Raw genomic sequence first — 27,048 nt, 5'->3', positions numbered from 1 at the left:
GTAACAGTCTCTGAAGACATAGGCTTGCACCTTGAAGGTGTTCCTGAATCCCCTACTCTTGCATTTGCAGGTGGTGTTAGTAGACCTGAGAGCATTTTATAACTTAGGGTTATTTGCCAGCTGCTACTTTCCTGCAGAGGAATTAATCAGTCATGGTAATTAATGTCTTAGACAACTGTAATACACTCTACTTTGACGACTGTTTCAAAATGTGGCCACTAGGGCAGGCCACCTGGAGCATATCACACCAATTTTGTAGCAATTTCATAGGCTTCCAGTCTCAACTTAAGGTACTGTTTTTGATTTGTTTAAAGCCCTAAATTGATCTTTTTAAACACCAAAATACTTGTAAGGGGTACCTGCTCCCCTATGAGCCTACCTGTGTGTTGAGATCTTTCTTGGAGACTCTACTTCATGTGCCCCCTCCATCTGAAGTATGATGGATGATATATGGGACACAGCATTCTCTGGTGACACCAAAGCTCTCCCTGGGGAAGTTCGCCTTCATCATTGGCTTTTAAATGCCAGGCCAACGTGCCCCTTTTCTGAAGGGTCTGCTTACCTTTATCCTGTTCCTGCTGCTCTGATTGTTTTAAAGCTGTTTTTATAAAGTTAAATTAAGGTTTTTATAAGGTTAGATTTAAAATTAAGTTTATTGAACATATCTCTTTTTATCACACAAACACCATATTTCTCCATGCTTAAGGCACTTATCTGTCAAACGGTACAGCATTGGCAAATAAGATATATTTAGGATATACAGGGAGAAACATGTTACACATCTTCCCTCTACCCCCAGGCAGGTACAACAATAATGCATTGACAAAACAGTAAATCGATACTAAGTAAAACTAAGCCAAGGGGAAAGAAATGAAAAATAAATGTTAAATTAATACAGACCCATATACATTTGTAGGGTAGTAGTCTCATACATCTGATTTAAGGATGGAAGATGGCTGAGGTGCTTCCCTCCTTCCTAGTTTCAAAAGCAGTTACTTTATGTATAGTCCAAGGAATTCCCTCCGGATGCTTTCAAATTTGTTAGGGCCCCTTTTGCAAAGGTCATCTGCTGATGTGCTGCTAGATGGAGTATCCCTTCAACCCCACTGCTCATGAGTATGTCAGTTTTTGCTTTCCCAGTACTGAAGAATTAGGAATGTGGACACCACAAAAACTGTATGGAGCAAAAACTTCAATTAAGGGCAAGAACCCAGTTGAGTGGGTTCTAATCTAGCCCAATATTGCATGAGGAGTGTTCACTGAGTAAAAAGGTATTTAGGGACATGTTTATTCTAGCAGTGACCTTTTCCCAAAAAGGTACTACAGTGAGGCAGCTACATGTTACATGAGCTCCAGGTAGCATGCAGTGTGCTGTTGTTATATAATGTACCAGATTTAGCAAAGAGGTTTTTATAGTAGGTAAGGCTACCATAGGATGCGGGACAGACATTATATTGTATACTGACACCATGATACAAAAGGAATGCTAAATATTGAAATCACAAATGAAAAGTTTCACTGCACGTTTCAGATCAAAAATTCAGACAATGATGTCCTTCTTTTTGAGGATAGGTATACATAACTGAATTTATTCTGTAATAGGTCCAGTAGCATGTGGTGAAAGCAAATAAATATAATAGGTAGAAAACTAAATTTCGAATGAATGTAATATAAAATTTAATATTTGCATTTCCAGTTAGTATAAATCAATTAAATAAGGCTCATACTATATAGTATGTTATTCATATGGTTTGCTTTTGAGTGCAAGATTGTTCTTTCACAAATAGTTGGGGGGGGACAGGATTAAGATTGGAGCAAATGGGAGCTTCCCTGCCTCATGCGAATAGCAGCTGCGGTGGCCCCACTATAGGACCACATAAGGGGGCAAAACATTTAAAGCCTCCATATTATAGTTCCAATCCAGCTCTCCCCACCCTTCACCCCCAGATTAATTGTGAAAGAAAAATCTTGCACTCAGGGCAAAATTGCATGAATGTACCTTAGCCTTCTATTTACTATCTAAAGCAGGGATGAGGAATGTGTGGCCCTCCAGACCACAGGCCCTCCAGTTGGACTACAACTTCCATCATCCCTGACCATTAGGATATGCTGGCTGGAGTTGATGGGAGGTGGGTTCCAAAAACATCTGGAGGACCACAAGTATTTAGCTAACGTTCTTATTTCACTAACAAAAGTACCATAAAAGAAGCAAATTGGCAGCAAAATGGTGTGCCCTTCTTTTGCATTATAGCTGCTGCTTTTATACCTCATGCAGTCCTGGTTAGCATATTATAGCCATTATTCATTTCTGCTTGTGCATCTGGATTGGCTTTGTTTGTGGTATACTAGTGCCTGGCTGTGTTTGGCTGGTACTGATGGTAAAGGCATCCGGCTGCCTCATTCTTTCAAAACAATAACATTCAATTTTTTCTTCAGCTGAGACTGTCCTGGTGCTTATTAAATGAAATCCTTCTTTGAGTAAGGTGTCAACCAGCAGGCCTAGAACATTAGCTCCACTAAACAGTTTCCTCTGATCAGGTTTTATAGAAACATACCTGGAAAAAAATGAAAAAATGTTGTTAGTGCTAATACATTTTACTTAGAAATTTTAATGCATTTGCTTTGTGTTAAATTTCTAACTACTCCTATTTCTGAAGCCTAAAGGAAGAAAACAACATATTAGAAGCATATTATAAAAACATGTAAATATTAAAAGTCAGCACTAATTGCTTGATGAAATAAAATATGCTTGTGGAAGATTTGCAAACATTGGTGGGTTTCTGAAGTAAGCAGGTTCCAAACCTGAGAAACAGCAACTGAGATATGTCTCTGGAACATCAAGAGCAGCTACATATGATCAAATGCTTTTACAAAAAATGCAAGTGGCAGCTGCAGGAGGCAATTCTCATTGGGGAAAATAGCATGAGAAAAGGATTCAGCCACCTCGCCACAGTTCTAACCTGAATTTCTCTCTGTCTCGCTGTCTCTGAGCATCCCCACACCAGCCTAAAATCCTGCATTTAAAAGGGGGCTTTCGTCTTCCGTTTTAAATGCAGGATCACAACAGACTCCCTTTACACGTGCTTCCCTTTCCCCCTCCTTCTCCCCCTTCTCAGAGTCTTCCATGTGTTTCACTGATCTTGCTCCTCTTCTTGTGGCTTTTCCTTTTTCACAGAGGGAACTTAACCAGAACACAAGTGGGGTAATTTGATAGCGCGTTATCTCTGATTTATTTAAAAATGGAATAAAGGTCATTTAGTGCAGGAGGCACCATGGAGGTTAACAGTGTCATCTAAAGGGCCCGCGATCTTCTGGGAGTGAGCAATCTCAATAGCAGGATGTGAAGAAGCTCTCTCTCTCTCTCTCTCTCTCACACACACACACACACACACACACAAACACGGCACGGGTGTAATGTTCCCAGTAACCCATCCCTTGAATATGTTGACCAGAACCACTGATATCGTATTTGCTAAAATATAAATGTACAACTGTTCATAAAGTCACAAAAGAGAGAAACTCAAAATATTCTTGAAGGCCTTATTAAAGCAAATGTAACTCCTCAATGAAAAGGATCCACTAACACTTTCCTTAAATCATACTTCCACATAATTTAAGCTGCCATAGTACAATACACTGGAAATACCTAAAATGGAAGTGTTATTGCAAATAGTGTGAGAATGGACATAGATTCTAGCACTTATTTGCTATGATTTCAGTAGGCATTGCTGTGGCGTGTACACAAACATGCACGTGTAACAATGAATACAGGACTAGAGGGACCTTTACCACAGCAGATTTATGCACTGTGGTCCAATGACGTGGGGAATCATTACTTCCAAAATGAAAATTAGATCCAACACTCACTGAAATCCCAAAGCATAGACTTTATTTTACAGATTTTGTTCTTAACACACATGAAAGAAAAGAAACAAACCTTGGGTTAGTATGCCAGCCCCCTAGCACGTAGGCCAGTATACTAGTTTTGATAGGCCTAACATAAAGATAGCAAGAGACTGGGGGAAGTTAGTGTTTGCCAAATAAGGTGTGGAATGAGGCACTATGGAAATGGCAAGGTAAGAACATCAGCAGAGCCCTGCTGGATCAGAGCAAGGGTCCATCTAATCCAGCATTCTGCTCACACAGTGGCCAATCAGCTGCCCACAGGAAACCCTCAAGCAGGATAGGAGTGCAATAGCACTCTTCCTGCTTATGTTCCCAAGCACCTGGTATAAGCATACTGCCTCTGATACCAGTAGCCATGGACAGCCTTCTCTTCCATGAATTTGTCTAACTCCCTTTTAAAGCTATCCAAATTGGTGGCCATCACTACATCTTGTGGTAGCAAATTCTATAGTTTATGTGCTGCGTGAAGTACTTCCTTTTATCTGTCCTGAATTTCTCACCAATCAGCTTCATGCTGTAGCAGCCATATCGGGGGTCAGACTAAGTAGCCTCATGCAGTCTCATGCTTCATGTTCTTGCTGAGCTCTTGCTCTCTGAAATATATGTTTGTAAGATGATGAGACACAGGAATTTCTTATCTTGTCAACAAAGGCTAAGGTCATAGAATTGTATATCTTGTTCTCTGCTGTTCTCTTCTGTTCTCTGCTTATCATGGCTACCCTATAACCCAGTTCTTGTATTATAAACAATGGTGCTAGGAGAAGAAATGTTGAGGACTGCAACCCCACACGGGAGGGAGAGGAGGAGCTGTTTCCTATGTGTCACAATATCTATAAAAACAATGTGCTGATGTAAATCGGGGCTTCTGGCTCTTTGGAAATGATTCCAGCCTTAAGCCCGCGCGTTAAATAAAGAAACTCTTTTTCCTTCACTCTGTGGTCTCTCTGACTCTGAGTTCTGCAACATAAATGGTGCCGTGACTCGGATGTGGCAGGCTCTGAGACAGAGAGGTGGCAGTTGCCTGCTCTTTATCGCCGCACTGGGAGGGAGAGCTTGGCGCACGCCTCCCTTTCTTGGCGCCACCGACCTTTTTGTCGGGTGAACGGGAGAAAGCTGCACCGGGATCGCCCAAACGGCAGCGAGCGGCAAGAGAACCTTGGGAAGCGGAGGAAGGAACTTGAGCCCTGCCTGTATCGCAGCTGCAATTGAGTTGAAACCCACATTGGAAGCCTTCAGGAGAAAGGCAAGTATATGGGAAAAAGAGGGCCCCGCCTTTAGGGAGAAAGGCCACTGGGCAGAAAAAAAGAGGGCCCCGCCTTATGAAGAAGGTCAGTGTTAGTATACGTATACAAAAGGTGACCCACCCGATTGGGGATGGAAGAGGGGACTTGATCACTCCCCTGAGCAGGCACTAATACTCAGCAAGGCGCTGAGGAAACTGCTTCGCTCTAGTGGGAAAGTGGGTGGCAGGGACATATGAATGAAGTGATGAAATTGATGATTGTGTGAGTGGCTACTGCGGTTTCTGTTGCATACCGTTGACCGTCCGGGTGCCCAGGCCAGTAGCAAAGTGCGTGGTGTGAAATTCCTCTCGTGTCGGCCAGTGAGACCCCTTACTCACTGACCAATCCCCTTCCCTCTTTGTGTCCGTCTTCATCTTAGGAGGGAGGCTATGGGAGGTGGGGGAAGCAAGACTTGCACCCCCTTGAGATGTATGTTAAAAAAAGGAGAAAGATTTTTTTAAAAAGGATTCAGAATAGAGAGAGGAAACAGCAAAAAGCTCAAGGTCAAGCTGAGAGAGAAAAAAGAACAAGATCTGAGGCTGTTAATTAGAGAAATGTTGCAGGACAGCCTGGCTTTTAACGAAGCGCGGGAGTGTGAGGCTGAAGAAGTAGCCATTAGCCTAGTGCGCCGAGAGGGGGGGCAGGAAAATTGCCCACAATGTTCTGAGTTGTGCAACATCATCACCTCGCCTAATTGAAATAAAATCCCTAAGAAATAGAAACTGAAAATGAAGACCCAGAAGATAAAGGTGCAAAATGGAGAATAAAAGTGAAGAATCAGCCCACAGGGCACAGGCTAGACCCCTCTTCGAGTGAAAAGTGTGCCATAAGACTGTCCCAAGGCAGAATGAAGCGGAAAGACCACGATGAAGATCTCTGTCAAGGTAGCCGTGTTTAGCTTTGAACTGTCCTAGAATTTCATAGAGCCTGTAGACCATCAGCTATATGATTTCTGAAGAGCGTAACCGTTAGGGGTGGACGAAAGTCCCTTACCTGTCCTCGAAGGACGTTCGCGGTGGGGGGGAGGCGCTTCGCTGCTCCCCCCGTGAAGTTCAGGCTGGGGGGGGGGAGGCTTCCCGCCTCGCCCCGGCCGAAATTCAGGCCGGGGGGGAGGCTTCCCGCCTCGCCCCGGCCGAAATTCAGGCCGGGGAGGAGGCTTCCCGCCTCGCCCGGCCGCGAACGCGAAAGTTAAAAAAAATAAAAAAAGCCCCCTGATAGGCTACGTGACGATTCACGTAGCCTATCACGGCTAGATCTGCAAAGTCAGCCGTGATAGGCTACGTCAATCATCACGTAGCCTATCACGGGTGACTTTGGAAAAAAAAAAAAAAGCGCGTACGCTAATGGCGGCCCCCATAGGGAGCCGCCATTCGCGTTCCTTATTTAGTCGCTGTAGTCTACGTAAATCTTTACGTAGACTACAGCGACCAAATAAGGAACGGGAATGGCAGCTCCCTATGGGGGCCGCCATTATCCGTACACACTTTTTTTTTTTTTTAAAGTCATCCGTGATAGGCTACGTGACGATTGACGTAACCTATCACGGCTGACTTTGCAAATCTAGCCGTGATAGGCTACGTGAATCGTCACGTAGCCTATCAGGGGGCGTTTTTTTTTTTCTTTTATTGCAATGGCGGCGGCGGCAGCCGGTCAAAAGACCGGCTGCCGCTCTCGCCCCGCTCGAACACCCGCCGAACCGCCGGCCGGACCCGCCGCCGGGAGGGACATTCGGCGAAGGTAAGTCCCGTCCCGGGGGGGGGGTGCGGGGGGCGGGGGGGGTTCGGAGGATTTCTCCCCGAAACTTGTTCGGGGGGCCGAACACGTTGGTGCTCGGCCCCCCGAAGTTTCGGGGAGAAATTCTCCGCCAACCCTAGTAACCGTTAAGCTTTTGCCGTGAGATTCCCTGCAATGAAGAAATCTCACTGATTTGAGTGTCCAGTGTTAGAATGCCTGAGTGTGTGTGCTGAAGAGACCGAGAAACCAGACAGCATGTTCCTGGCCAAGCCAAAATCACGCTACTACCATGCTCCTGGAAGTTGCAATAAACTGTGTAAGCTGGGAGACCCAACCTGATTGAGAAGAAAAGAAGATATTAGAGTAACTGTTTTAAAAAACAGTGAGATCTGTGTAGCTGGCTAGCTGATGCTGTCAGTGATGTTACAACTTTAAATTAAGACTGTTTTCCTGTTTGAGACCCCAGTGAAGAAAGCTGACCCGAGTTATTTGTTGCCCGTGCCAAAGCAAAGATTTAGCTGCCCTGTACCTCATCCTGTCCTGTTTTGAGCTTGGGATTTACAAATACAAACAAACTGGGAAGCTTGCCTTTGAAGTCCTGCAAATCACCCCACTGCCTCCCCGAAGAAGATTAATGGCTGCCTGAAAAATGCAAGGATAAGGCGATGCCCATCACCCCCCAGCGTCCTGAGTTTCGGCACTTTGCTTTCGTGTACCAAGTAGAAGAAGAGAAAAAAAGGTGTGAGTGTGTGTGTGATATTGTAAATCCCTGGCTAGCTTGTCTAGTGATAGATAGCCCCGAGAGCTTCCCCCCCGCAATTGCTGGATCTGCTCCATCATGCCTTACGATGCAAAAAGTGTTTTCCATTCATTGTGTTAAATTGCAGGAAAAAGTTTGTTGTGTATATTTTATGATTTCTTAAATATCATAAAATATATGTGATATTTGCAGATTAGTGTTAGTTGCAACTCCAAATAATACTAAGTGTGGTTCCCAATGGATGACAAGAGAAAAGACAAAGACAAGTAAAAAAGACAGAGTAATAGAGAAAGTGGCAGACAGATAGAGAAGGGGGGGGGGAGAAGAAAGAGAAGGCAAGAGGCAAAGAGAAAGAACATTTGTAGAGAAGAAGCGTGGCCATAGTTGCCCCCAGGGTGAATTAGAAGCAGCTAATTATGTCTGGAGCTTATTACCTGGGGTAAAGTAGCCACAATAATGTAATAGTTCTTTAAGATGAAGAAAATGTAACTAGAAGAAGAAGAGCCTATCCCAAATGTGTGTCATTGGGACTAGTGTAAGGCAGAAAGGTGTAAGTAAGTGAGTTTAACTTGAAAAAGACAAATGAAGAGACAAGGCTGGTGCATAGAGAAGAAAGTTTTATGTAAAATGTTTGAAACATGATCTGCAATACAGGCAGATCAGCAAGAAAAAGAAAGCAAAAGAAAGAGAGATTTCTCTTCCCATACTAATGAATGAAAGTGTTATCAAGCACATTGTTTGGGAAGCGAAGTCTGTTTACAGAAAGCTGTGCCTGAGAACCAAACACTTCTAGCCTATGCTGAAAATGCTTGCTAGTGTTGTGCTGCCTCATGAGTAACATGTATGGTATAAAACCCATTTAGCCCAATAGCTTGTGGTTCAGAGAAGCTGTCTGATCCAACCATTAGGTACGCCTGTGTGCTGTAAGTTACCCAATAAAGTCTCCTTGTAAGTAACCCCCCCCTGCCGCTGGAATCCCAAAACACAAGTGGGGCTAGAGCGCCTCACCCAGTATCAAACCCTGCTGTTAGAAGCCATGAAGGCAGGTATGAAGAAGTCAGTTAATATGACCAAGGTGTCTAAAGTGCTGCAAGGTGCCACTGAGGCCCCAGAGCGTACTTGGAGCGTCTTTTAGATGCCTATCACCAGTATACCCCCCTTGACCCAGAGGCCCAAGAAGACGTGGACGAAAAAATAGAAGAAGACCCAGCAGAAGCAGAGGCAGAAGCAGAGGCACAGTGTGCCCAGTGTGGACAGGATGGACATTGGTGGCATGAATGCCCAAATAAAATGAATCAAATACACAAAGGAGAAAACCAAAAGAGCCAGAACGGGTGAGAGAGAAGACAGCTTGAGAGGGGCCGTGACATTGACTTCATGATTGACACTGGAGCGGCATCAAGAGCAAGCAAATGTTAGCCTTAAACAAGAAGTCCAAACGCTGAGCAAAGTTCTTCAAGCCCAGCGTCGCTTTGTCTTAGAAAATAAGCCCCAATTCCCATCACAGAAGTTCATCCTTTCCAACCAGGAAATGAAGTATGAGTTAAAGAGGGAAAAAATAACCCTTTAACTCCCAAGTGGAGAAGAACAAAAACTGTTATACTTTCCACCCCCACAGCTATGAAAGTAGCTGGAGTTAAACCCTGGATACATTGGACACGAGTCAAGAGAGCGAGACGGGGGGAGTAGACTGTAAACAAAAATCCTTTGAAAGGATTTCTTTTCAAAAATCCTTTAAAAATTATTCTGAAAAAGCAGTAAGAAAACTCAGGCTAGACCTTACTGTGAGCACACTGGGAGACTGTCCACCCTGCGTACGGTCAGACCTGCAACTGGAGAATTGAAGAAGGGGACTAGACCCTACTGCAGCTAGCCAGGTGAATAGCTGCCTAGCGTACGGTCAGATCCCAAAGAAGATCAAACATGTGTGTTGTAGTGTTAGTAGTGTTAGTAGTGTTGCATTGTTTCCTTAATAAGATGCGAAAAAGGGGGGTCTGCCCCTAGAGAGGGATATCTGTCCCAGAGATTCACTGATAATTACTGGCTTCACCTGGCTAACATCACTGGAGTAAAACATTTTTGTTTGCCAAGAGATATACCTGCAAATAGGTTTTTTTATCTTTTTCTCCTCCATCATTTAATTTGACTAATAATAGTAATGCTGTAGATAGATGTTCAAATCAATAATCTGCATGCATAATATAGTAGCTAACATAACAATGGGACAAAACAATTGGCTAAATTGGTTAACCCCTTGGCTTCCAGATCTTAGCTGGCTTAAAGCATTGTTCATCCTAATTCTACCAGTGTTGTTCATAGAGATACTGTTATGCCTTTGCATTCCTTGTCTTATGCGCTGTTTAACCAATCTGTTTTATGTCTCGGCTAGTAAAACTGCCGCCCTCTACGCTCTAATAACTCAACAAGATATTAAGTAAGAGGGTTGCTATAAGAGTCCTGTGTTATGCTTCGCAAACCAGAATGTCTATTTGCATAATGAAATGCTATAATTGTAATGAAATTATGCATTTAAGGGGGGAATGTAGCAGCCATATCGGGGGTCAGACTAAGTAGCCTCATGCAGTCTCATGCTTCATGTTCTTGCTGAGCTCTTGCTCTCTGAAATATATGTTTGTAAGATGATGAGACAGGAATTTCTTATCTTGTCAACAAAGGCTAAGGTCAGCATAGAATTGTATATCTCGTTCTCTGCTGTTCTCTTCTGTTCTCTGCTTATCATGGCTACCCTATAACCCATTTCTTGTATTATAAACAATGGTGCTAGGAGAAGAAATGTTGAGGACTGCAACCCCACGCGGGAGGGAGAGGAGGAGCCGTTTCCTGTGTGTCACAATATCTATAAAAACAATGTGCTGATGTAAATCGGGGCTTTTGGCTCTTTGGAAGTTATTCCAGCCTTAAGCCCGTGCGTTAAATAAAGAAACTCTTTTTCCTTCACTCCCTGGTCTCTCTGACTCTGAGTTCTGCAACAATACGATGACCCTGGGGTTCTAGTATTATGAGACGGGGAGAAAAATGTCTCCCTATCCACTTTCTCCGCACCATGCATAACTGTGTACACCTCTATCATGTCTCCCCTTACTCACCTTTTTTCTACCTAAACAATCCCAGCTGTTGTAACCTTCCCTCATAGGGAAGTTGCTCCGGCCCCTTGATCGTTTTAGTTGCCCTTTTCCCAGCTCTACAGTATCTTTTTTTAGGTGTGACCAGAACTGTACACAGTATTCTAAGTGTGGTCACACCACAGAATTGTATAGGGGCATTTTGGCGGTTTAATTTGTGATTCCTTTCCTAATTATACCTAACATGGAGTTTGCTTCTCTCACAGCAGCTGCACACTGGGCTGACATTTTCATTGAACTGTCCATCACAACCCCAAGATTTCTTTCTTGGTCAGTCACTGCTAGCTCAGATCCCATCAACGTATATGTGAAGTTGGGATTTTTTGCCGCTTTACACTTGCTTACACTGAACCACTTTTGCCATTTTGATACCCACTCTTCCAGTCTGGAGAGCTCCTTTACATGGGACACAGGAGCTGCCTTATACTGAGTCAGACCATTGGTCCAGCTACCTCAGTATTTTCAGCACTGATGGGCAGTGGCTCTTGAGGGTTTCAGGCAGGATTCCTTCCTTGCCCTGCATGGACAAGCTGGGGATGGAACCTGGGACCTCCTGCATGCAAGGCATGTGCTCTGTCACACCGAGCTATGGCCCCTGCCCTTACTTGAGCTTCCAAAAGGCTTTTGACAGAGTCTCTCATCAAAGACTCCTGAGCAAACTTAGCAGTCATGGAATACTGGACAGGTCCTCTTATGGATCAGTAATGGTTAAAGTACAGAAAGCAGAGAGTAGGAATAAATAGTGAATTCTCCCAATGGAGGGATGTAAACAGAGGGGTCCCACAGGGATCTATATTGGGAACAATGCTTTTCAACTTGTTCATAAATGATCTCTTTGTATTCCCTTTTTGTTTTAACTACCCTAAATAATTTGGTGTCATCAGCAAACTTGGCCACCTCACTGCTCATTCCTAACTGCAGATCATTTATGAACAAGTTGAAAAGCATTGGTCCGAAGAGGTTCCTGTGGGACTTCACTGTTTACATCCCTCCACTGGGAGAATTTACCATTTATTTCTACTCTCTGCTTTCTGTTGATCCATAAGAGGACCTCTCCTCTTATTCTATGGCTAACTTTGCTCAGGAGTCTTTGATGCAAGACTTTGTTAAAAGCCTTTTGGAAGTACCCCTGTCCATACGTTTACTGACACTCTCAAAGAACTCTAAAAGGTTAGTGAGACAGGACTTACCTTTGCGGAAGCCATGTTTCTTTTTCAGCAGTGCTTCTCCTTCTAATGCTTTCAACCAATTTAGCAGGAACAGACGTTAAGCTAACCAAGTTGTAATTTCCTGGATCCCTCATGGATCCCTTTAAAAAAACTATTACATTGGCCATTCTCCAATCCTCTGATACAGAGACTGACCTTAGGAACATTACATATTTTTGCTAGAAGATCTACACATTAACATTTGAGTTCTTTAAGAACTCTAGGATAGATACCATTTAAGGCGGTGATTTATTGTTGTTGTTGTTCAGTTGTTCAGTCGTGTCCGACTCTTCGTGACCCCATGGACCATAGCACACCAGGCCTTCCTGTCCTCCACTCTCTCCCGGAGCGTGCTCAAGTCCATATTCATTGCATCAGTGATGCTGTATAGCCATCTCATCCTCTGCCGTCCCCTTCTCCTTTTGCCTTCAGTCTTTCCCAGCATCAGGGTCTTTTCCAGAGAGTTTTCTCTTCGCATTCGGTGGCCAAAATATTTGAGCTTCAGCATCTGTCCTTCCAATGAGCACTCAGGGTTGATTTCCTTTAGGATGGACTGATGTGACCTCCTTGCAGTCCAGGGGACTCGTAAGAGTCTTCTCCAGCACCACAGTTCGAAAGCATCCATTCTTCGGCGCTCAGCCTTCCTTATAGTCCAGCTCTCACAGCCATACATTACTACTGGGAAAACCATAGCTTCGATTAGACGGACCTTTGTCGGCAAGGTGATGTCTCTGCTTCTTACTATGCTGTCTAGGTGTGCCATAGCTTTCCTCCCAAGGAGCAAGCGTCTTTTAATTTCATGGCTACAGTCACCGTCTGCGGAGATCTTGGACCCCAAGAAAATAAAATCTGTCACTGCTTCCATTTCTTCCCCTTCTATATGCCAGGAAGTGATGGGGCCAGATGCCATGATCTTAGTTTTTTTAATGTTGAGCTTTCAGTTTGTCAATACATTTGAGAATTTCATATTTTTGTTACTATTTGCCTTAGTTCCTCAGACTCCCTTCCAGAAAAAAACAGTTCAGGCACAGATAACTTTCCTACATCTTCTGCAGTGAAGACAGATGAAAAGAATTCATTTAGCTTCTTTGCAGTCGCCTTATCCTCCTTTAGTACTCCTTTAACTTCGTTGTCATCCAACAGTCCAACCGCCTCCCTAACTGATTTCCTGCTTCTGATGTATTTAAAGAATTCTTTATTGTTGGCCTTGATGTTGTTAGCGATATGCTCCTCAAAATGCATTTTTACATCTCTTATTGTCTGCTTGCATCTCCTTTGTGCAAGTTGATGTTCTTTTTGATCTCTTCATTTTGGGCAAGACCTCCACTTTCTGAAGGAACCTGTCTTTTTTCTAATAACTTCCTTGACACTAGTAATTAACCATACCAGTGACCTCTTGGATTCAGTGCTACCTTTCCTAACCTGTGATATACATTCTAGCTGAGCTTCTGTTGTTGTGATTTGGAGGGAGCAATCCTATGGCCGCTAGACAGTGGCTAGACAGCTATAGGATATCTGGTTTTCCTGGAACCAACCTCCCTGGGCTTCTGCGCTGCCTCCAAGGCAGCGCAGAACAGCCCCATCCTCCACACTTGCAAGAGGAGCATGGAGCGGCTGAAAAGGGGCGTGTCTGGGGGCGTTCCAGGGTGGGCAGAAATGTCTGTACAGCACATCCAATGTGTGGTACAGTAGCCTCCTCCTCTGCTCAGCCCTCCCGTGGCTAGACAGCTGCAGTCGGCTGTCTAGCTGCAAATGCAGGGCAGGAGAATTGCGGAGGGGACGATTTTTTATTTATTTATTATTACATTTATTAATCGCCCATCTGGCTGGTCACCCAGCCACTCTGGGCGATGTACAGCATATAATAAAACAGTTTAAAACAATAAAATTCTACAATACAAACGTTTTCTAAAATACCCTAACCCACCCCAAATGCCTGCCTGAAAACCATGTTTTTAATGCACGGCGGAAGCTCATTAAAGAGGGGGCATGGCGGAGTTCCCTAGGGAGGGAGTTCCACAGAGTGGGGGCCACCACAGCCCAGTGCTCGTCAACATTTTTATTAATGACTTGGAGGAGGAGGTGCAGGGAATGCTGAATGCTGAAATTTGCAGATGACACCAAATTGGGCAGGATAGCTAATACTTTGGAAGACAGAAACAAAATTCAAAGTGATCTGGATAGACTGGAGCGCTGGGCAGAAAACAACAGAATGACATTTAATAGGGATAAATGCCAAGTTCTGCACCTCGGAAAAAGAAACCAAATGCACAGTTACAAGATGGGCGGTACGTGGCTCAACAACACTACAAGAGAGAAGGATCGTTGAATTGTTGTCCATCAAATGCTGAATGTGAGCCAAAAATGTGATGTGGCTGCAAAAAGGCCAATGCTCTTTTGGGCTGCATTAATAGAAGTACAGCTTCCAAATCCTGGGAAGTACTAGTTCCCCTCTACTCAGCACTGGTTAGGCCTCATCCGGAGTACTGTGTCCAGTTCTGGGCACCACACTTTAAGAAGGATGCAGACAAACTGGAGAGGGTTCAGAGGTGGGCAACAAAGATGGTCAGGGGACTGGAAACAAAGCCCTATGAAGAGGACTGAAAGAACTGGGCATGTTTCGCCTTGACAAGAGAAGATTGAGGGGAGAGATGATAGCGCTCTTCAAGTACTTGAAAAGTTGTAACAGGAAGGAAGGTCAGGATCTCTTCTTGATCATCCCAGAGTACAGGACACGGAATAATGGGCTCAAGTTACAGGAAGCCAGATTCCGGCTGAACATCAGGAAAAACTTCCTGACTGTTAGAGCAATACGACAATGGAACCAATTCCCTAGGGAGGTGGTGGGCTCTCCCACACTGGAGGCGTTCAAGACGAGACTGGACAGCCATCTGTCAGGGATGCTCTGACTTGGATTCTGCATTGAGCAGGGGGTTGGACTCTATGGCCTTGTAGGGCCCTTCCAACCCTACTATTCTATGATTCTATGATTCTACAGAAAAGGCCCTCTCCCTCGTCCCCACCAGTCTAGATGTCCTAGCTGATGGCACAGAGAGAAGGCCATCCGAGGCTGATCTTGTTAAGCGGCCTGTCTGGTGTTGCTGGAGGCGCTCCTTAAGATAGACCGGGCCAGAACCATATAGAGTTTTAAAGGTCAAAACCAACACCTTGAATTTGGCCCGGAAAACAACTGGTAACCAGTGCAACTCCTTCAGCACTGGTGTGATGTGATCTCGCCGGCGGCTGCCTTTAATCAGGCGAGCCACCGTGTTCTGTACCAGCTGCAGCTTCCGAACCGTCTTCAAGGGTAACCCCATGTAGAGTGCATTACGGAATAACACTCCTAATCTGATCAATTTTATCTGCAAAGTGCCTTGCCAAGGCCTCACAGGAGGCCTTAGAATGCTCCAGTGGTTCCGGAGCCCCAGGACCGACCAGGCTCTGGACCACTTGGAACAGCCTCCTGGGACAGCACTCTGCAGACGTGATAGAGGCAGCATAATATTCCTTTTTTGCTGCCTTCACCGCCACGTGTTAGGCTGAAGATACAGCTCCAGCCCGTGTCTGATCGTCTTTGGAGTGAGACTTCTGCCACCGGCGCTCTAGCTGTCTCACCTCCTGTTTCAGAGCTCGTAACTGCGGATTGAACCATGGTGCAGTCCGAGCCCTGTTCAGGGGGAGAGGACGTTTCGGAGCCACCCAATCTAATGCCCCAGTGATTGTGGCATTCCACCCACCCACCAGGGTCTCGACCGAGTAGCCGTTGGCATGCTCCAGGGAATCCCCAAGCTCATTCAGGAATCCATTCAGATCTATAAGATGCCTGGGGCGGACCATTTTAATGGGTCCTCCACCCCTGCGGAGGGGTTGTGGGACCGAGAAGTCCAACGTCACCAGATAGTGATCTGACCATGACAAGGGGGTGGTGGATATACCCCCGACTTCCAGATCACTCCTCGCTTCTCCAGAAACAAACACAAGGTCTAATGCATGACCGGCTACATGGGTGGGCCCAGTTAGAATATGGTGCAGCTTCCAGGAAGCCATGGTCTCCATGAAGTCCCGAGGTGCCCCCATGAGGATGGCCTCTGAATGTACGTTGAAGTCCCCCAACACCAATAAGTTAGGGGACTGTACACGCACATCAGAGACCACCTCAAGCACTTCGGCCAGGGAGTCAGTCGTGCGGGGTGGATGGTACACGAGCTGAATTCCCAGACTGCCCTTCGGGCCTAACCTCCAGTACATGCACTCAGCAACCTTCATCTCCCGGAGAGGGGGTCTGGTGAAGACCAAGGACTCTCGGTAGATAACAGCCACTCCCCCTCCCCGATCCCCAGCCCTCAGCTGATGTGCATATGAAAATCCGGCTGGACGCATGGCTGCAAGAGTGGGAGCAGCAGCCTCGGCCAGCCAGGTCTCCGTAATACATGCCAGGTCTGCACCCTCATCCAGGATCATGTCATGGATGAAGGAGGTTTTCTGGGTAACAGACCTGGTATTGCAGAGCTGCAAACAAAGGCCAGAAGATGGAGTCACGCCTCCCCCAGCCATCCTTTGGCTCTGGACAGGCCCAGAACAGGGGACAGATACTACACATCTCTCCCTCGTTCCCCTTACCTGGCATGGCCTGCCCCTAGCGCTCCGCCAGCGCCTGCCGCCCAGCCTCGGTATGTTCTGGCCCCCAACACTCCCCCCCCCACTGCCTCCATCAGGTGGACACATGCCCCCTTGCTCCTGCCTATCAGGCAGGCTACCCACCCCTAAAAACACAACAGAACCCCCCAGAAATTAAAAAAAACATTAAAAAATCCCCTTAAAAATAATGCCAGGCAGGAGTCCACAGTTGTGATAGTGGTGGTGGCAGCGGTGCAGCAGCAGCAGGCCCAGCAGCAGCAGGCACGCCTCTTCCCCGGTGGTGGCAGCTTCTCCTGCAAGGCCCTGGCTCTCCCAGGCCACCTCAGCCAGCCAGCTTATGTAGCCCCTCCAGGAAGGGGCAGGTGGGAGTAGCACAGCTGGCTCGGTACCTGGGGGCCTGGTCCTGCAGGGGGTGGCGGTCTGCCAGGCCGAAGTCTGCAGGGGAGGCCTGGTGTTGGTGGCGGCAGCCCCTCCGTACTTCTCCTGCCTCCGAGTTTGGAGGTGGTCGCCTATCTGAATAGGATTGTGCCATAAGTAACCTCCATCTCACACTAGGTCCTGAGTGGCACCATGTAGGATTAAATCCAAGGTTGCCTCCCCTCTGGCAGTTCTATGACCAACCATTCTAGGACACAGTTGTTTAGGGCATTGAGAAATTCAACCTCTCTGTTGTGGCTGGAACACGCATTTATCCAATCAACGTAGGGGTAATTGAAGTCACACATTATTACAACGCTTCCTCACTTGGCTGCCTCCCTGATTTCATTTTCCATCTCAAGGTCACTGCAAGAATTCTGGTCTGAGGAATGATGGCATGTCCTACATACTGAATTATTTTTGGAGCCCGGTCTTTTCACCCACAGCTCTTCTGTGGAAGAGTATGCCCCTTTTAGGTTTTCTAGACTGCTTGACACTATGCCCTCCTTGATGTACAGAGCTACACCTCCTCCAGCAAGTCCTTCCCTTTCCTTTCTGCAGAGTTTATATCCAAAGATGAACATATCCCGCTGGTTCTTTCCATTCCACCAGGTTTCTGTAATGCCCACTGTATATAGGTTCTGCCTTGAGCCTAGGTGCTCCAGCTCTCCCATTTCGGCTCAGAGGCTTCTAGCATTACTATAGGAACACCTATACATGGTGTCCCACCCCAGATGTGACTGGCATGGGCATCTTCTGCTATGGCCCTTAGGCCTCTTTGACTGGCAATCATGTTTCACCATATGCTTGTGGCCTATTCCCCCCCTGTCCCTGTCTGGGCAATTGGACACATTTTCACCTTCAACCCCTAGGGATGAGTCAACCTAAACCCGTATTTCCCAGCTCTTGTTGGCTTTCCCCCAGGGCTCAGTTGAAGAGCTGCTCTGCCACCTTTTTTATGTTAAGCACCAGGTAGGAGGTTGGAGGCTATGTGATTAGGGGAGCTCAGGTGCTGGTGGGGGCAGAAATGGTAGATGGAGGAAAGAAAAAGGACAGAACATACAGTAAGAGGTTATAATTTCCTGGTTTCAGAGCAAGGGGAGTGGAAAGAACCTCACTTCCTGGTTGGCTACAAATAGTTGGAAAAATGCTTTGGGCACAGACTCAAATTTCACAGCTTTTAGTTATGAATTCAAAAATGGGTGAAAGCCACCTTAGCTTTGTTGGAAACAGGAGGCATCATGTTGTTCACAGACATCCAAAACAAAGGCTTTTGGATAGGCAATCATGGGGAGGTTGAATGGAGGTTTAGGCATTATTAGGGATCTCAGAGCTACCACAATTGGCTTAAAAACAGATTTTAGAATGGGGAGCCTTGAAAGTGGGGCTTCTCTTTAAAATTCCCTATAAAATTTAAAATGCTTACATTCAGCTTGGGACCTTTGGTAGCAGCTTTCCGCTTGGCCACTACTGTTGGACTCAAAGGGCTCCTTCACACTGGGCTTTTATCCTGTGATAAAAAGATTGCTCCTTCATGGAACTTTGCGGGCTCTTTACATGATGCAGCGATTACCCCAGGTGTCTCCTGCACTAAATGCCCTTTGTTCCGTTTTTAAATAGATTCCAGATTATGAGCTATCAATTTATCCCACTGTGTTCCACTTCTGTTTCCTCCGTCAAAAGAGTTAAAGCAGCAAGAAGAGGGGCGAGATCAATGAAAGATAATGGAAGACTCAGATACGGGGAGAAGGAAGGGGAAAGGGGAGGGAAGCACATGAAAAAGGAGTCAGTTGTGATCCTGCATTTAAAACGGAAGCAGAAAGCCCCGTTTTAAATGCAGGATTTTAGGCTGGTACAGAAAGGGCCGCGGTGGCTTAGTGGTTAAGACGCTGAACTGCAGACCGGAAGGTCGGCAGGTCAGCAGCTCGAGACCCGAGTGCCGCGTGACGGAGTGAGCTCCCGTCTTCAGTCCCAGCTCCTGCCAACCTAGCAGTTCGAAAGCAAGAACTTGCAAGTGGATAAATAGGTACCGCTTTGGCGGGAAAGGTAACAGCATTCCGTGCACCTCGGTGTCGTCATGCCGGCCACATGACCATGGAAGCGTCTTCGGACAGCGCTGGCTCTTCGGCTTAGAAATGGAGATGAGCACCATACCCTAGAGTCGGACATGACTGGTTGGGGACACCTTTACCTTACCTTTTAGAAATGCCCAAAGACAACTCATAAGGAGGATACAAGCTACCTGCATAGCCCCACAGGTTAACTTGTGTTGCTGCAATTTATGGAATCTCTTGTTGGATTTAATGAGTGCTTTACCAGGGTGTAAAACTTTCTTTCAGGTGTACAAGCCAAATGGATCTCTCTAGGTCAGTGGTCTCCAAACTTTTTTGATCGCACAACCCTATCAGTAAAAATTTTTTGAGCATGCACCCCCAATATATGTATATTTATTTATAAATGATATGCATGTGCTACTGTACTAATGTATTATGTAAATTATAAAGCATATGCAAAAAACAGAAATTAAAAAAGGATGAGATAAAGATGAAATAAAATAAATTATTTTAAAAATATTGTTTAACAGTATAAAACCCCTTTTTGCTCTCATTAAAATGATTATTAATAACAATATTTTTAGTGAGAGCAAAGTGATTAAATATGCTTCCTTATTTTTTAAAATCTTGGTTTAACACTTTGTGATACACCGATTTGAAGGTCTGGTTCTAAGTTCAGTTTATTTCGATACTTGGCTTTAATGGCTGTTATAGCTGAAAAAGACACCTCACAAAGATACGTAGATTGAAATGGAAGAAGTGCATCGTTGGCTGCACTTACTAAATCATGATACTCATTTTTCAATCCTATCCACCAATTATGCAAAGGTTTTTGTTGAAATTCAGCTAGTAAACTTCCATCTTCCCTGATGTCAATCAGTTGTGCTAATGTAATCGGAATGTGTTGCATTTTTATATTTTTAACAAATGGGTTCAAAACACACTGAAACTCTTTGTTTGGAAGATTTTTAAACAGTTTAGAAAATCCCATTTCCAAGTTTTTCAAGTGTGCAGATATGAGACTTTTTATAAGTTAAAACTTACATTGTTTTCTGCAACAAAATCACATACCGATGGAAACATTTCCAAACATCCATTTTCAAAATGTTCTTTCCATAGCACGAATTTCTTTCAAAAAGCAGTTACGTTCTCACTCACTGTTAAAACCTCACCTTTACCTTGAAGGGACAGATCAGGTGTGTTTATTTTTTCAAAATATCTGCTAGGTAGCATACTACTGACAGCCACCTGTCATCACAGAAAAGCCAATTTGGAACAAACTTGCGTTCCTTCGGCAGAATGGCAGCTGCTCCGGTGCCGCAGCTGAGCAAGCAACCGCACTGTCCTGTGTCGTGCCTGGCAGGGACTGGCGCAGTTGCTCTTGGTGCCCGCGGCAGAGGCAGACTGGACTGGAGCCCAGAGAGAAATGCCATGGAGCTTCCCTCTCGGCTCCCGTCCCATCCTGCTGCCTCTGCTTCTGCCATCATTGCACACAATGGCAGCTCCTTGGGGCAGCAGGAGGCTTCTCAAGTATCAGGTGGCCTGTGCACTCCAGTGGAACATCTTGGAGACCACTGCTCTAGGCAAGTAAAGCAAAAAAAAAGAGGTTCAAGAGAAGGCATGGAACTCTGGCCCTGGAAACATGGAATAGGCACCAGAGTGAAGCAGAGAACAGTGTTATGAGAGGATCATGAGGAACCATCTTTGAAGCTTTTCAGACCCTGGATTATTCTTAACGATGTCCAAACAAAGAGGAAAAATTGCTGCTTGAACTCCAGAGCAGTTATAGGGTTCAAAACAAGTGGTTGGCTCTAGGAAATGAAATGGAAGTTCAGAGAGGTCACAGGCCACTTGACTGAGCACAATCTAGCAGCAAGCAAGGTACAGTATTCTAAACCAGGGGTCCCCAATCCCCAGGCCATGGACCAGGACCGGTCTGTGGCCTGTAATGAACCGGGCTGTACAGCAGAAGGTGAGTGGTGGGCGAGCGTCCCTGTTGTTCAAGTAATAGGCTACATAAACCTTTATATAGCCTATTACTGCAAAGAACAGGGATGCAAATGGCGTAGTGGGCGCCATTTGTGTCCCTGTTCTTTGCAGTAATAGGCTACGTAAAGATTTACGTAGCCTATTACTTGAAGAACAGGGATGCAAATGGCATCAGCTATGCCGGACGCCATTTGCATCCGCAGTCCGGGCACAGCGGGTGGACAGCAGCGGACGGACCCGGACCAGCTGCCGCCAGGTAGGTTCCGTCCCGGGGGGATTTTGGGGGGTGGCGGGGGGGGTAGTAATAATAATAGAAATGAACTACAGAATAAATGTAATGCACTTACATTTAACCATCCCACCCGGTCCGTGGAAAAATTGTCTTCCACGAAACCAGTCCCTGGTGCCAAAAAGGTTGGGGACTGCTGTTCTAAACAACTGGTATCATGAAGGATGTCTAGGCGGTATCTTAACCTGTTGACAGGGCGGGAATGCTTCAGCATTGGGTCATATTTCCACAGCATGAATGTCATTTGGAGTAGGAAGAGCTGGGGGCATTGCTGGGTCTTAAAAGATCCAGGGCACAGGCCCATAACACAAATTTGCATGTGCTTATATACATAAAAGTCCAAAACGAAGCAGGGAGGGAGGAGTCAGTGCACATCTTGTGTGTGTGTTAGATACATACATACGAAGTGTGCAATAACACCCCCCCCCCCAATTCTGACCCAGATTCAGCGATTTGGAAAACATCCCGCTTCTGTTCGGGCCAATTTGGAGTTGGTCCACTTCAGCTCAGTACCAAACCCGAGTCAAGTTTGGAAAACTGAGCCTCCTGTTGACTATATGGGAACTTTTTAAAAACACTAACTTTTTCTCAGAATTGGATGAGAACTGCAGGTGTAGTAGCCCCTTAGGAAGGGATTACACCTGACTAATGTCAGAAAAAAAGGAACAGGGTTTTTTTTTTGTGGGTTATGGCCATTATATTTTTATTTTCTTTTAAAGGGAACTGCCAATAACTTTTCATTCTTTAGAAGAATTGTTTGAAAATTTAAGGATTGGTTGCCCCATCAGAAGAGATCATGTCTGTCAAACTGCAGAATGATAGCCACCATGATAGGGGGCTTGTGCAAAGGTAGCCTTGATATTTTGAGAGCGTCCAAAAGAGGACATACTTATCTCCCTATATTCCTTGTGGATCATTGTTCTCAAAATTACAGACAGTTTATGTAGAAAGAGAGTTCCCCAATTTGGGCAAGGGGATGATTTGCTTTCCCTTCAGCCTGCCCCCCCTCCCCCGGGTTTTGGGTAAATTTGTATGAAAATGCAAAGGTCATTAAAAGTGTCCCCCAGGCAAGAAACATGCAAAGTTTCAAAAGGATAGGCACAGAGGCTAGGGAATTATGAGGCTTGAAAAACAGTTTGAGGCTTTTTCATAGTTGTGTGCTGGCCTTGGAAGAATGGCCATCTCATGGTCCCATCCTTGCCCTCCCCCAAAGCACAGTGATGGGAGCCCATGATAAAAATGTGCCCTAGGATTAGAAGGTGGACCTGTAAGTCACTGAACCACACTCGCTCCCTCCTCTTGCAGCATTTAGTGAAACTAAACCAAAATATGTTATTTTGAGACATAAATACTGCCTGATTCTGCTTGGACTTCAAACTTGGTCTGAATTCAATGCACATGTAGGATTACTGGAATTTAGGATTACTGGAATTTATTTACATTACACCAATGTTTGCAGGAGGCGAACATGGGTGGGAGGGTAGTTTTGAACTCATGTCCTGCTTGTGGGTTTCCTATGGGAAGCTGGTTGGCCACTGAGTGAACAGAATGCTGGACTAGATGGACCTTGGTCTGATGCAACATGGCTGTTCTTATGTTCTTAAATATAGAGTTCCTCTGAGCATATGCAGAATGCTGAGCACTTGCAGTCTCCCCCATCCATTCTGTTTCCCTCCATACAACAATCCCTTCCTCATTCTTCCATCCTCCAGCAACTCTTCATAAAAACAGATGTTTTGTTTTATGCAACTCTCCTCCACCTCCTGTTATGCACAAGCTCTCATTGTATCTTCCTCCCTGTCACTTCATTTGTGCCAAGACTTCACCAGGATTCAGCCAAGAAGTCTGTTTTCAAAAATAGGGCTACGTTATGGAGAAATTATGAGCATGAACCTTTCCCTCACCACTGAAGCTAGAGTCCATGCAAAATGAAAACACACACACACAAATGACCAAACATGCATAGGACTGGGCTGAAATAGTAGTCGATCCATTGGACTGGAATCAGGTGGGCAGTGTACCATGCTCACAACTCGGGACTCATTTCTGAGTAAACGTGCAGAAGATCATGCTGCAAACCTCCCTGGAAAAGTAACTTGTGCTGGAATTCTATGTATACTTCCCTTGGAGTAAGCCCCATTAAACATAATGGGGCTTACATCTGAGTAGGCATACATAGGATTGTATAAGTGAGAAGTATTTATCTCCCCTCCACAAATAATAATAAACTCCTATTTTTATTAAAGCTTTCTGTTCAGAGGAAGGAAGCTGCCTTATACTGAGTCAGACCCTGGGTCCATCTAGCCCAGTATTGTTGACACCGACTGGCAGCAATAGCTCTCCAGGGTTTGAAGCAGGATTCTTTCCTATCTTTACCTGGAGATACTGTTGACTGAATCTGGGACCTTCTGTGTGCCAAGCACATGCTTAGGCACTGAGCTGCAACCTTTTCTATTGCTGGATAATGGCAACTGACAAACAAAACACCCCCAGATTTGTTCCTCTGCAACCACGTGAACCCACTTTTCTGAAAGACCTGAGTGAGGAGGAGAACGAGAAAAACAAACCCTCTTTTCTGTTTGTATAAAGTCAAATACAGTTCAGAACTTCTCTTGCCCACCAAAGAGAATTCTCTTTAAAAATGTCCCCAAGATATGCTCTGAGTGAAATAAAGAACAGAAAGCAAGCCCAGAACACAGAAGGGAAAAACAAGAAAGGTGATTAAAAATGGAGGGGGGGGGGAGTTCCTCAAGCCAAAATGGCTCCATTCAGAGAGGTAGCACTTCAGAGGAATTCAGGAGGCTGTGGAGGGTTTGTAAGGATTGCACATACTTAAATTAACTTTATGAGGTGAGGTGGCTGAGGACTTTTGTTTTTTAACACTGTAAAACCCATTTAAAAGCCCCAGCACTTTCTGGATCTTGACATCACATAGTCCTAATCCTCTTTTTAGTATAATCTGAGGCCTGCAGCTATTTAGAAAAAACTAAAGTGGAGGGGGAGAATGTAGTTTGTGGGGGCTGACTGAATCCTTTGCTATACTGAAGCAATTGAACTTCGGCGGAAGCCAAAGTTTCCAGTTTGGGGCAGTAAGATCAGATGGTATATGAAATACCAGTATTTCACAGGGAGTTCTTCCTGCCCTTCCCTCTCTCTCTTCAAAATTTCATTGCAACCAAGCTCCCAGCAGTCGGCATGTAAGAGCAAAAAAGTAGGGGGAGAAAGAAAAAACAATGAGCAGACTGTGGAAGGAAAGGTGGCACTCTCTTCTCTAGTTTAAAAGACTGGTGCATTCATGCTACATTGGTCTGCTAAGAGAGTGAGTCCTAAGGTCTCCTAGTAACTGCAAAGCTACTGAGCTTTTACTGAGTAAAAGCAGGCTCGTATTAAGGCAAATGATGGCAACTGGGACAACTCTAAAGATCTGGGGCACAGCTCAGAAAATCTGGGGCCCATGCCCAGGTGGGGTCTCCCCTAACAGTGCCTATGGGAAGAACTTGGGTAGCACGTAATGGAAAGCTGGAAGCATGATACAGAGTTAAAAACTGAGAAAAGCCTAAAAAGGTGCAGAAAATACTAGTCATTGCATAAGAGTGCAGTGGTCAAATCACAGACACCTCATTTTTTAAGTGCTTCTTATTCTACTTCTCGTGTAGTGGTTGAAATCCTTTGAGAAATAACACTTTATATGTTTTTCAAATACCCATATAATACTTTTGCTATCCAGGTAGAGTTTTAAAATACCTTGCTACAAGCTGATCACTGTAGTCAGTGCCACACTGGAAAAGAATATCATGATGGGAAGGCCTTTCCAAAGCAAGGGGAATCAGTGATTTCTGAGAAGGGACGTTATGATTTTTCCAGGTTGTTCCCACAAGCTGTTCTGCAAAGATGGTGATCCGTCCAGCCAGTCCACCAACAGTGATACTGCAAGAACCAAATACCCGGAAAAAAGCATGCATTTCTTGGAGCAAGAATCGTATTTCCAAGATCTCTGGCTTTGGCTTCAATAAATTTTCTTGACTCAAAAGGTCAGCCACAGAATACAGTTCATAGAAGTCAGCCTCTCTCTTTAGCCTCCGGTAGTCTGAGAAGTCACTGGGCAGGGAAAGCTGGAGTGTTCTTAAGATATCCAAAATATAGCTGAATAGAACTCCGTCACGGTCCACAAAGAACTGGCCATTCACCAACTTAAATTCAGAGTCCTTGCCACCCAGCATCCTTGCCAACTTCGACTCAGGGAATCGTTGTAGTGTAGAAGGCCACGTTGTGAATTTCAGTCCTCCCACATTCAAGATGATCAGATCTTGATTGTTCATCGTCCTCTTCTCCAGAAGAAAACTGAGTCTCCAACTGGTGTGTCTCAAAACTACACAAGTATAAGCAGAAGAGCAAATCCTGCACAGTAGTTGTGTGTGTTGCGTTAGAGAAGGCCTGAGCAAGCACAAGACTCCCCAGCAACAATAAACATGTACACATACACAGTTCTGTTTACAGGGCTCGTTGCTTGGGAACCAAATATTGCAACTAAAATAAAGAACCATTTTAAAAAGATGTTGAAAGCCCAACTGATCAGGCAGACTGAGAGCCTAGTAAATATCCAAACTTAGGACACACCATGATCTTGTACAGGACTGGTAGGGTTATTTTCTTTCTTTATCCACCAGAGCAGTCCACCCAAAGGAGCAGTGTATGTGTGAGTCAAAAGTTAATACGAGGCTGGCATCAAGGGTAGGCATGCTTGGGCACCTGCCAAGGGCCCACACCCCAGGAGGAGCCCACTGACAAGAGCCCCTGAAGTTGCTCCTCCTCTTCATCATTGTAACCTACTTCTTCACCTGCCTCTTGCTCTGGCCTAGATAGGGATGTCAGAGAATTCCGCCACGGATCTCGTTGAGGCCGAATGCCAGTGCATTCGGCCCCCCGAACTCCATGGCAGAACGGCCCGCCCCCCCCCCCCGCGGATCCCCCCCGGGACGAGACTTACCTGGGGCGGACCTTCCAGGTGGCGGCGGCTGCGGCAGCCAGCCTTCCGACCGGCTGCCGCCACCATTTCCAGTGTTAAAAAAAAAAAAAAGACATGATAGGCTACATAAAGATTTACGTAGCCTGTCAAGACTAGGTTAAAAAAAGAAAGAGAAACAACGTGATAGGCTACATAAATCTTTACGTAGCCTATCACATCTGACTTAAAAAAAACAAAATGCGCGTACACAAATGGCAGCAACGGCCGCCACCATTTGCGTTCCTTATTTTGGCCCATCTTAGTCTACGTAAATATTTATGTAGACTAAGACGGGCCAAAATAAGGAACGCAAATGGCGGTGGCCATAGCCGCTGCCATTTGTGTACATGCGTTTGTTTTTTTTAAGTCAGACGTGATAGGCTACGTAAAGATTTACGTAGCCTATCACGGCTGACTACAGGGATGCAAATGGCAGCGGCTACGGCCGCCGCCATTTGCGTCCTTGCTAGCCAGCGGCCGGATGTCCGGCTGCTGGCAGAGCCGGCCGGCGGCTCTGCGAAATCCCCGTGGAGCGGAGCTGGCCAGCCAGGATTCCGGGTGGAGGGACGGAGCGCCTCCCCCCCGCAGCGGAACCCAGCAGAGCCAGGTAAGGCCAATTTCG

General features: G+C 45.5%; 1 protein-coding gene across 1 annotated transcript; it reads right to left on the bottom strand.

The window, feature by feature from the left end:
• Positions 1-642: 642 nt before the first annotated feature.
• KCNRG (potassium channel regulator) lies at positions 643-26,048 on the bottom strand. The gene is made up of 2 exons (XM_084821575.1): positions 25,166-26,048; positions 643-2,555 (listed from the first exon to the last, which is right to left on the bottom strand). Exons 1-2 carry the CDS (start codon positions 25,963-25,965, stop codon positions 2,303-2,305), a joined length of 1,053 nt encoding a protein of 350 aa, XP_084677701.1. The 5' UTR covers positions 25,966-26,048; the 3' UTR covers positions 643-2,302.
• Between the last annotated feature and the right edge of the window lie 1,000 nt (positions 26,049-27,048).

The sequence above is a fragment of the Heloderma suspectum genome, chromosome 1 (assembly GCF_057233095.1).
Source record: "Heloderma suspectum isolate Gila_16-S chromosome 1, 16-S_ref, whole genome shotgun sequence".
Lineage (NCBI taxonomy): Eukaryota > Metazoa > Chordata > Lepidosauria > Squamata > Helodermatidae > Heloderma > Heloderma suspectum.
This window is presented reverse-complemented; position numbering and strand designations above follow the sequence as displayed.